The sequence below is a fragment of the Xyrauchen texanus genome, chromosome 32, assembly GCF_025860055.1.
Source record: "Xyrauchen texanus isolate HMW12.3.18 chromosome 32, RBS_HiC_50CHRs, whole genome shotgun sequence".
NCBI classification, from domain to species: Eukaryota; Metazoa; Chordata; class Actinopteri; order Cypriniformes; family Catostomidae; genus Xyrauchen; species Xyrauchen texanus.
The window spans coordinates 39,181,109-39,193,693 of NC_068307.1; the positions used below are offsets into that span (position 1 = coordinate 39,181,109).

At 39.2% G+C, this 12,585-nt stretch overlaps 1 protein-coding gene across 2 annotated transcripts in view; it reads left to right on the plus strand.

Annotated features, from left to right (window-relative positions):
• Positions 1-12,585, plus strand: part of avil (advillin) — a 348,730-nt gene that overhangs the window by 137,960 nt on the left and 198,185 nt on the right. The window contains exon 6 of one of the 2 annotated variants that reach the window (XM_052102059.1): positions 1,992-2,102. The exons of the other annotated variant lie outside the window; for it this stretch is intronic. Coding sequence (XP_051958019.1) covers positions 1,992-2,102 — 111 coding nt within the window. The remainder of the gene's footprint in view (positions 1-1,991; positions 2,103-12,585) is intronic. 2 annotated transcript variants of the gene reach the window in all.

A 12,585-nucleotide genomic window follows, 5' to 3' on the forward strand; every position in this document is an offset into this window, starting at 1 on the left:
GGACAGGAAGGGGGAAACTTTGAACGTAAAAATGTGTGTGTGTGTGTTTTTCAGTTAAACACAGAACTGCATATTGCTAATGAAATACGTGTAATCCCTGTATGTTGTGTATTTCTGAGGTATATCAAACTTGTTAGAACTGTTTCGTTGTGTGTTTTAAACTCTGAGGCCTCATATTTAATAGCCGAAGAGTGTATATTCCTTTCTAAGTGTACTAAATACACGTTCCTTGGTATCAAATTAAACCTTACGACTTGTCCTAGTTGAATATAAATATAAGATTACCTTAGAATGGTGTTCTGCTAGGTATTACCATCTTTTGAGTTATTCAAACCAAAGCCAGACCCGGTCATAAGAAACATGCAAATGAGCCGTGATGGAACAAAGGAATCATTCTCCTGCCCAAAGAAAGGGGACTTTACGACCCCCAAAGGAATGCTCAGACTGCTGAAGCTCACTGCTTTCTTACTGAGAAGGAGAAATGACACCTTTTAATCCTATATATGCTATATATATATATATAATCCATGTGATAAAAATATTGACATGTATCTAATGTGCCATCTCACAATTTCCCTTAAATGTTGCTTGATCTATGTTTCTTGCAAACTCTAATGGGTTAATGTTTCAGACTTTGCATACTATGGTTAACCAAAATCATATGTGTGGCATATTTGGTCTCTATAACTTGGTATTTTGAAGATTGAAATGACTGTGTACATGATATGTCGATAACAACAACATATTAGTATTACAAGTATATTTCCTATTTTCTTTCTTGCACATGCAATGGGCAATTTTACAACAAAGAGCAATAAACCAAATTCCCGCCTAGAACTCAAACCCTTCTTATTGGTCGAGCCAATGAGAGGTGGGACATGTTTTCTAAGGGTATAAAATTGCTGCGCCCACTTCTCTTCGCCCTCTTAGCCCTCTCTTAGCTCTCTCGCTCTTGCTTCCTGCCTCTCCTGTTTTCTGGTCCTCTGAGCCTTGTGCTCTCTCACTCTCTTGCTGAATGATGCTGAACTAGAGGCCCCAAGGACTCCCAAGCGTGCGCCAGGCTACGGCCTTGTCTCTGACTCCCACTGGTTCTCTCTCTCATCAAGACAACATCATCAAAGATCAACTCAAGCCATCAACAAATTGCATAAGGACAGTTTAATTCAAATGGGACATGCAAGTATCAAACTTAGTCTCATTATTTGATACATTAAGTATCCTTAACCCCTTTCTAAAAAGGGCGTGTCAGAACTAATATGATGGTTTGCTCAGGCTGTTGATCTGCTGAACTTCAAACAATGCTATAACTTCTTGCCTTCCTGTATTCTGCTTCATCCCTCTTTCCCTTGGTAAACTGTATGAATGTATGTATATGTATGTTAGAGTAGTTTAAATGTTTAGTCTAGTTAATAAGGTCTTGTTCATGTCACATGTAAAGTTGTCTGTGTCTCAAGCTCATATCTAAAGTCACTAATCATAGATTTTGACTACTTGCTCTTAATACTTAGTAAGAAAGACATTTCCCATGCCCCGGAAATGTACCTTTCTATTAATTAATTAATTAATTAATTAATAACCAATGTTGAGTGTTCACGGGATGAACCGAGTATTTGGTTGTAATGTTAATGTAGCTACATCAAGTTAACCCGATTAACTGATCCAAATATTCATAATCGATTATAACTAGTTATGATTGATTATTAATATTTCATAGAGCTGATTCGCTACAGCGAGTTGTGCATGGATGCTGCAGAGAATAGTGTGAAGCCTCCACACGTGCTATACTCTCCGCGGTAACGCACTCAACAAGTCTCAGATGTGGAGGCAACTGAGATTCATCCTCTGCCACCTGGATTGAGGCGAGTCACTAGGCTACCACGAGGATTTAGAGCACACTGGGAATTGGGTATTCCAAACTTGGGGATTGGGGGTGATGAAATGATTCACAGCACAAGCTATAAATATCTGATTAAATATTGTGCCTTGTGCAGGTGGAGATGAGTTGGGGCAGCTTTGATACGGGGAGTGTGTTTCTGTTGGATCTTGGTAAGACCATTGTCCAATGGAACGGCCCTGAGAGCAACAAACAAGAACGTCTCAAGGTTTGAATATGCTTTCATCACTGTTATGTGTTCTCACTTTTTCTGCTGCTTGAGGTGCACTAATATGGATTTTCTGGGCTGATAATGATAAACCAATGATTTTACATGAGTTAATGTATATTGAAACAGTTAGAATTATCAGATAATGTGCTAATTTATAAATATTTATTAATTGTTTGTTTACATTTTTGCAGTTCCCAATCTAAAGTTGAAACTATTCATTCATTGAAAATGTTATTAAAGGTTTACAAAAAAATAGTATTTAGTGCCTAAAAATATTATTTAATGCAACTAAAGTATGCAAATGTATACGGTATACAACTGAATTAAAAATTTAACTTGTTAAATTTGTTTGTATACTTGCTACAGATAATTAATAATACAGATTCTTATTAACAAGTACATTAACAAGGTTCTACTGGCCTTACAATAAACATTTGAATGAATAAACACCTATTGACAGAAACGGTCATTTAAAATGAATCAACAGCGGATGAATTTCGCATCTCACTTTTTTCCATCACTGATATTCTGTGGCTGCTTCGGAAACCAGGAAAATTATGCCTTCGGAGGCTGTATATGGAGGCAGGATGAAAATAAGCTGCTTTTCAAACTGTACGGAGACTAGTTTCCTTAAGAGTTCCATTCATTCAAATCAGCTGTTAGTTAAACCATTAACTGATTAGGCATTATTGTATCTTAGATACAAAGGACAATTCAGAGAGAACTGTTCCATGATGGTCTCTTTAATTCAGGACTCATCTTAGTAACCAATGATACACACACAAGCGCGCCCCACACTGTGCTTTCTTCCCTTCTTTTAACAGTGCCCACCAACACAATGCGCCACCGCCCCCTACTGGACAAACCCCATACCAACACTAACATACAACATTCCCCTCTACTTAACTCAAAGTAAATCCTTCCACAAGGAACAAAGTTTACAGATTTTAAATTTTTTTTCACATCACACAATTCATATCACTTAACATCCAAAAACCTTTTTTTTTTTTTTTTTTTTTTTAAGTCTTTAAAATATGCTGTTGGTTTCCTCTCTCTTACTGAACATCGTAGACCTCCTTTACACTCACCTAAAGGATTATTAGGAACACCTGTTCAATTTCTCATTAATGCAATTATCTTATCAACCAGTCACATGGCAGTTGCTTCAATGCATTTAGGGGTGTGGTCCTGGTCAAGACAATCTCCTGAACTCCAAACTGAATGTCAGAATGGGAAAGAAAGGTGATTTAAGCAATTTTGAGCGTGGCAGGGTTGTTGGTGCCAGACGGGCCGGTCTGAGTATTTCACAATCTGCTCAGTTACTGGGATTTTCACGCACAACCATTTCTAGGGTTTACAAAGAATGGTGTGAAAAGGAAAAACATCCAGTATCGCGGCAGTCCTGTGGGCTGAAAATGCCTTGTTGATGCTAGAGGTCAGAGGAAAATGGGCCGACTGATTCAAGCTGATAGAAGAGCAACTTTGTCTGAAATAACCACTCGTTACAACCGAGGTATGCAGCAAAGCATTTGTGAAGCCACAACACGCACAACCTTGAGGCGGATGGGCTACAACAGCAGAAGACCCCACCGGGTACCACTCATCTCCACTACAAATAGGAAAAAGAGGCTACAATTTGCAAGAGCTCACCAAAATTGGACATTGCTCCAAGACTGGAAAAATGTTGCCTGGTCTGATGAGTCTCGATTTCTGTTGAGACATTCAGATGGTAGAGTCAGAAATTGGCGTAAACAGAATGAGAACATGGATCCATCATGCCTTGTTACCACTGTGCAGGCTGGTGGTGGTGGTGTAATGGTGTGGGGGATGTTTTCTTGGCACACTTTAGGCCCCTTAGTGCCAATTGGGCATCGTTTAAACGCCACGGCCTACCTGAGCATTGTTTCTGACCATGTCCATCCCTTTATGGCCACCATGTACCCATCCTCTGATGGGTACTTCCAGCATGATAATGCACCATGTCACAAAGCTCGAATCATTTCAAATTGGTTTCTTGAACATGACAATGAGTTCACTGTACTAAAATGGCCCCCACAGTCACCAGATCTCAACCCAATAGAGCATCTTTGGGATGTGGTGGAACGGGAGCTTCGTGCCCTGGATGTGCATCCCACAAATCTCCATCAACTGCAAGATGCTATCCTATCAATATGGGCCAACATTTCTAAAGAATGCTTTCAGCACCTTGTTGAATCAATGCCACGTAGAATTAATGCAGTCCTGAAGGCGAAAGGGGGTCAAACACAGTATTAGTATGGTGTTCCTAATAATCCTTTAGGTGAGTGTATATCTACAGTCTGAGTCAATTCAGGCATTATTTGAGCACTGGGTGAATCTGGCAATTGATTTATTTGATCTCCAAGTTGCAAACGCATAGGCTCCCTGCTATTTACAGTTGGAATCAATTAAAGTGTTGTTGAATTACTGAGTGATTCTGGCACTTTAATATCAGTATCCACTGACACCACATCAGTATCATAAGGTTGAGCACACAGGCCAGCTTGAAAGTCTTTAGTCAGCATCTCTTTTTGTTGTCGACTGTCAACAAGACTGTCAACATGACACCGTACTATTTGGGAGCTTCCTAATGCTACTTTATAAGATACAGGTCCTGTGATGTTCTGAATTACTCCCTGCACCCATTTTGGTCCAGTGTCTCCTACTTCAAAATAACGGGATCTTGCATGTTGGTCGTGGTGCTCTTTTTGAACTTGTTGTTTGGATAATATTTTGCTGGTCAAGTCAGGGTGCATTTTGTCTAGGGTGCATCGCAATTTCCTCCCCATCATCATTTCTGCAGGTGACAGTCCTGTTGTAGACTGGGGTATAATACGATAACTAAACAATGCTCTATGTAACTTGGTCTCAATATTGTTCCCAGAACTTTTTTTATGAGTTCCTTAAAAGTCTGTACTGCATGTTCAGCAAGACCATTTTATGATGGATGATACGGTGCAGAGGTGACATGTATTATTCCATTCTTAGACCTAAATTCTTTAGTCGCTTCACTCACAAAACACTGAGCATTTTCAGACACCATCATTTCAGGAATGCCAGGTGTACTGAAACTATTTCTAAGGCACTCAAGAGTAGTAGCTGTGGTTGCTGAATTTACTGGATATGCATCAATCCACTTTGAATGGGCGTCGACTAAGATTACAAATATTTTACCCAGAAATGGACCAGCATAGTCCATATAAACTCTTCTCCAAGGCTGTCGTGGCCACTCCCACGGATGAAGTGGTGCACACACAGGAGCTTTTCTCTGTTCTTGACACACAGTACAATCTTTTACTCTGGTCTCAATGTCAGCATCTAAATTTGGCCACCACAGGAAAACTCCTGGCCAGGCCTTTCATCCTCAACATACCTGGGTGAGACTGATGTAACTGTTCCAGCAACCCCGAACATACTTACTATGGAATGACGATGCGGGCTCCCCACAGCACACACCCATCTTGAACACTGAGCTCGTGCTGTCTCTGTTTAGAAGGTGCAAAATCAGGTGGTATTACTGTGATCAGGCCATCCTTTAAGTACATACTCACGCACTCTAGAGAGCACAGGATCTCGGGTGGTCCAGTGTTTGATTTGTTCTGATATCGTGAAATGACTAACAACTCTGTCTAACATCAAGACATGCTCCTCCAATTCTTTCTCGGGAATCTCGGGAACAGGGAGACGACTGAGGGCATCAGCATTTCCATTGTCCTTGCCTGCTCTGTAAGAAATTACATGTATACTCATATGCCCCCAACATCACTGCCCATCTCATAATTCTTTGCGAGGCCATCTGTGGCACAGCTTTCAGTTCATTCAATAAACTGAGTAAATGTTTAGGTTCTGTACAGATCTCAAATTTACAGCCATAAAGATATTTATTGTAATGTTACTTAGGCAAGGCAAGGCAAGTTTATTTATATAGCACATTTCATACACAATGGTAATTCAAAGTGCTTTACATAGAAAAGATTAAAATAAGAATAAAAAAAAATAAATAAGAAGAATTGAAACAGTTTAGAATATAAAATAAAATAAAATACAGTACAAACAGTCGGACACACAGTGGCACAGTGCTCATTCAGTAAATGCACAGCTAAACAGGTGTGTTTTGAGTCTGGATTTGAATGTGACTACTGTAGGAGCACATCTGATCTCTTCTGGAAGCTGGTTCCAGCTGTGGCTTGCATAATAGCTAAAAGCAGACTCTCCTTGCTTAGAGTGAACCTTTGGTATTTCTAGCTGATGTGATCCTAATGATCTGAATGATCTGTTGGGTTTATATTCAGTGAGCATATCTGCAATATATTGAGGTCCTAGCCCATTGAGTGATTTATATACCAGTAATAATACTTTAAAATCAATCCTAAATGTAACTGGGAGCCACTGTAAAGACCTGAGGACTGGTGTGATATGTTCATATTTTCTGGTTCTGCTCAGAATCCTGGCAGCAGCATTCTGTATGAGCTGCAACTGTCTTATGGTCCTTTTGGGAAGGCCAGTGAGGAGTCCATTACAATAATCCACCCTGCTGGTGATGAAAGCATGCACAAGTTTCTCTAGGTCTTGACTGGAAACAAAGCATCTAATTTTTGCAATATTTTTCAGATGATAGTATGCTGATTTAGTTATTGCTTTGACATGACTACTGAAACTAAGGTCTGACTCTAGAGACACACCAAGATTCCTGACTTAACACAACTGACACAGAGCTTCAGTACAGAGCCATGCTCTAACTTTACTTCGTACTGCAATGCACATACAAAAGTAGGAGGAGACTTAGGGTCAACTACGGGTGCCAGAACGTCTCTTAAAGATACATTGTCAAGTCAAGTCAATTCAATTTTATTTGTATAGCGCCTTTCACAACACACGTCGTTTCAAAGCAGCTTTACAGAATATCAGCATTAACAGATGATAAAACTGTAATGTCTATAAAGTCAATTAATCATCATTGTGTAATTAGATAAAATACAATTTTTAATAGTGTTTTAAAAATAATTAAATGATAATTGTATTAATAACCCCAGTGAGCAAGCTGTAGGCGACTGTGGCAAGGAACACAAAACTCCATAAGATGTAGATTAATGGAGAAAAATAACCTTGGGAGAAACCAGACTCACTGTGAGGGCCAGTTCCCCTCTGGCTAACATCATGAATTTAAATATTAATTATGTATAGGTAAAATCATGGTTAAAAATGATTAAACTAAGTGTTAAGGGTCAGTGATTAAACATCGATTGTGTTTGAACTGTAAGATTAATGACCAAAGTCTTTGAAGTCCATCTTGATTAATTGCAGAAGTTCACATAGATGCAATTGTCCTTGTTAATTGGCTGATGAAGGCTTTTGTTGGCAATAGTTAGTCTAAGCATTTCATTTCAAGATCGTAGTCCATAAATAGACCGAGGTGATGCAGGTTGGAGTTGGCATCATTTCATCCTCTGATGTCCGTCATAATAGACTGATGTGATGTTTAGCTGGATAGGAGTCCGAGGTTGAGACAGGGAAACAAATAAAAAGATGTAAGCGTAGATGCCATTTCATTTATTGTAGAGTTAGAGATCATGCTCAATGTTTCTGGTTTCTGGTTCCGGCAGACCCAACTAAAGCAGCCTAATTGTGGGTTGGAGGATAAATTAGGTGTATGCCTGGCTAAAAAGATGAGTCTTTAGTCTAGACTTAAACTGAGAGAGTGAATCTGCATCTCAAACAGTGTTTGGGAGACTATTCCATAGTTTAGGAGCCAAATATGCAAAGGATCTTCCTCCTTTAGTGGATTTTGATATTCTAGGAACTATTAATAGGCCAGAATTTTGCGATCTTAATGAACGTGTTGGAATATAGCGTGGTAGAAGATCACTTAAGTACTGCGGAGCTAGACCATTCAAAGCTTTGTACGTAGTTAACAGAATTTTAAAATCAATACGGAATTTAACAGGTAGCCAATGTAACGATGATAAAATGGGGCTAATATGATCATATTTCTTGGTTCTCGTCAGCACTCTGGCTGCTGCATTTTGAACCAACTGAAGTTTATTTATTGATCTTGCTGGACATCCTCCCAGTAATGCATTACAATAATCTAGTCTTGAGGTCATGAACGATGAATTAGTTTTTCGGTATCAGCAACCGAGAGCATATGCCTTAATTTTGCAATATTTCTTAGGTGGAAGAATGCTGTTCTACAAACATTTGTAATTTGATTTTCAAAGGACAGATTGGTATCAAATATAACACCTAAGTTCTTCGCTGTTGAAGATGATGTAACAGTACATCCATCTAGAGTCAAATTATATTTTAGTGGCTTATTTTTAGAGTTTTTGGTCCAATAATTAGAACCTCTGTTTTGTCAGAATTGAGTAGAAGGAAATTTCTGGCCATCCAATCTTTTATTTCATTGATACACTCTGCTAATTTTGAGAATTGTGAAATCTCATCAGGTTTTGAAGAAATATAAAGTTGTGTATCGTCAGCATAGCAGTGGAAACTTATTCCACGATTCCTGATAATATCTCCCAGTCATTGTCATTGTCAAAATGACAATACATTACATCTCCCTCCTAGGTATGGAACAAGAGTGCCAACACAATCACTCTGAATACATATACAGATATTGCAAATATTAAACACTATTATTTCCTTTAACTCTTATATTTGCATTAAACTTGTACATTAAAATAACAATAATTAAGAAACATTAGCACATCTTTGTACGTAACTTATTCAATGACACTCTATCACAACAATGAACTGTTGAGCATCAACTGATGAAACTAGGAAGGAGAGGTTACTAGCACATCACTTCCACAAGGTGACTTTACCACGCCTTTCCCTGACAACAAGCAGAGCCTGTCAGGAGGCTTCACAACTCTGCCTCGCCTGGTAGTGTACTGTCCAGCTGGCAGCGTTTGCTTGGCAGTCCCTAGTTTTGCAGGTGATGTTTGGGATAAACTAGGGCAATCCATAGACTTTGGCTCCTCGACATTCACTGGGTCCAATATCTCTGCCCATTGATCATCAATAAGCCTGTGACGGGACTCATTGACAGCTGCTGTGCTCTTGCGAAGATGCTGAATGTTGCGACGGTATTCTCTACTTCCACAGTCCACAACATAAGATCTTGGTGCACTATGTGATCTCACTACAACTCCAGGAGACCACCTAAGACTGTCAGGGTGTGGTTGCATCCTTACTTCATCTCCAGGCTTTAGAACAGCCCAAGGACCACTTGCCCTCTTGCGGTCGTAGTAGAACTTCTGAATGCTTTTGCTTTCGTCTATTCGCCGCTTAGAGTGAACCTTTGGTATTTCTAGCTGATGTGATCCTAATGATCTGAATGATCTGTTGGGTTTATATTCAGTGAGCATATCTGCAATATATTGAGGTCCTAGCCCATTGAGTGATTTATATACCAGTAATAATACTTTAAAATCAATCCTAAATGTAACTGGGAGCCACTGTAAAGACCTGAGGACTGGTGTGATATGTTCATATTTTCTGGTTCTGCTCAGAATCCTGGCAGCAGCATTCTGTATGAGCTGCAACTGTCTTATGGTCCTTTTGGGAAGGCCAGTGAGGAGTCCATTACAATAATCCACCCTGCTGGTGATGAAAGCATGCACAAGTTTCTCTAGGTCTTGACTGGAAACAAAGCATCTAATTTTTGCAATATTTTTCAGATGATAGTATGCTGATTTAGTTATTGCTTTGACATGACTACTGAAACTAAGGTCTGACTCTAGAGACACACCAAGATTCCTGACTTAACACAACTGACACAGAGCTTCAGTACAGAGCCATGCTCTAACTTTACTTCGTACTGCAATGCACATACAAAAGTAGGAGGAGACTTAGGGTCAACTACGGGTGCCAGAACGTCTCTTAAAGATACATTGTCAAGTCAAGTCAATTCAATTTTATTTGTATAAGCCTTTCACAACACACGTCGTTTCAAAGCAGCTTTACAGAATATCAGCATTAACAGATGATAAAACTGTAATGTCTATAAAGTCAATTAATCATCATTGTGTAATTAGATAAAATACAATTTTTAATAGTGTTTTAAAAATAATTAAATGATAATTGTATTAATAACCCCAGTGAGCAAGCTGTAGGCTGACTGTGGCAAGGAACACAAAACTCCATAAGATGTAGATTAATGGAGAAAAATAACCTTGGGAGAAACCAGACTCACTGTGAGGGCCAGTTCCCTCTGGCTAACATCATGAATTTAAATATTAATTATGTATAGGTAAAATCATGGTTAAAAATGATTAAACTAAGTGTTAAGGGTCAGTGATTAAACATCGATTGTGTTTGAACTGTAAGATTAATGACCAAAGTCTTTGAAGTCCATCTTGATTAATTGCAGAAGTTCACATAGATGCAATTGTCCTTGTTAATTGGCTGATGAAGGCTTTTGTTGGCAATAGTTAGTCTAAGCATTTCATTTCAAGATCGTAGTCCATAAATAGACCGAGGTGATGCAGGTTGGAGTTGGCATCATTTCATCCTCTGATGTCCGTCATAATAGACTGATGTGATGTTTAGCTGGATAGGAGTCCCGAGGTTGAGACAGGGAAACAAATAAAAAGATGTAAGCGTAGATGCCATTTCATTTATTGTAGAGTTAGAGATCATGCTCAATGTTTCTGGTTTCTGGTTCCGGCAGACCCAACTAAAGCAGCCTAATTGTGGGTTGGAGGATAAATTAGGTGTATGCCTGGCTAAAAAGATGAGTCTTTAGTCTAGACTTAAACTGAGAGAGTGAATCTGCATCTCAAACAGTGTTTGGGAGACTATTCCATAGTTTAGGAGCCAAATATGCAAAGGATCTTCCTCCTTTAGTGGATTTTGATATTCTAGGAACTATTAATAGGCCAGAATTTTGCGATCTTAATGAACGTGTTGGAATATAGCGTGGTAGAAGATCACTTAAGTACTGCGGAGCTAGACCATTCAAAGCTTTGTACGTAGTTAACAGAATTTTAAAATCAATACGGAATTTAACAGGTAGCCAATGTAACGATGATAAAATGGGGCTAATATGATCATATTTCTTGGTTCTCGTCAGCACTCTGGCTGCTGCATTTTGAACCAACTGAAGTTTATTTATTGATCTTGCTGGACATCCTCCCAGTAATGCATTACAATAATCTAGTCTTGAGGTCATGAACGCATGAATTAGTTTTTCGGTATCAGCAACCGAGAGCATATGCCTTAATTTTGCAATATTTCTTAGGTGGAAGAATGCTGTTCTACAAACATTTGTAATTTGATTTTCAAAGGACAGATTGGTATCAAATATAACACCTAAGTTCTTCGCTGTTGAAGATGATGTAACAGTACATCCATCTAGAGTCAAATTATATTTTAGTGGCTTATTTTTAGAGTTTTTGGTCCAATAATTAGAACCTCTGTTTTGTCAGAATTGAGTAGAAGGAAATTTCTGGCCATCCAATCTTTTATTTCATTGATACACTCTGCTAATTTTGAGAATTGTGAAATCTCATCAGGTTTTGAAGAAATATAAAGTTGTGTATCGTCAGCATAGCAGTGGAAACTTATTCCACGATTCCTGATAATATCTCCCAGTCATTGTCATTGTCAAAATGACAATACATTACATCTCCCTCCTAGGTATGGAACAAGAGTGCCAACACAATCACTCTGAATACATATACAGATATTGCAAATATTAAACACTATTATTTCCTTTAACTCTTATATTTGCATTAAACTTGTACATTAAAATAACAATAATTAAGAAACATTAGCACATCTTTGTACGTAACTTATTCAATGACACTCTATCACAACAATGAACTGTTGAGCATCAACTGATGAAACTAGGAAGGAGAGGTTACTAGCACATCACTTCCACAAGGTGACTTTACCACGCCTTTCCCTGACAACAAGCAGAGCCTGTCAGGAGGCTTCACAACTCTGCCTCGCCTGGTAGTGTACTGTCCAGCTGGCAGCGTTTGCTTGGCAGTCCCTAGTTTTGCAGGTGATGTTTGGGATAAACTAGGGCAATCCATAGACTTTGGCTCCTCGACATTCACTGGGTCCAATATCTCTGCCCATTGATCATCAATAAGCCTGTGACGGGACTCATTGACAGCTGCTGTGCTCTTGCGAAGATGCTGAATGTTGCGACGGTATTCTCTACTTCCACAGTCCACAACATAAGATCTTGGTGCACTATGTGATCTCACTACAACTCCAGGAGACCACCTAAGACTGTCAGGGTGTGGTTGCATCCTTACTTCATCTCCAGGCTTTAGAACAGCCCAAGGACCACTTGCCCTCTTGCGGTCGTAGTAGAACTTCTGAATGCTTTTGCTTTCGTCTATTCGCCGCTTAACTTTGAGGGGATCATACACTGTTGGCGTGAGCAGCAGATGAGCAGCAGGCAGGTTGTTACGGGGCCATCTGCCCATCAGCAGTTGAGCTG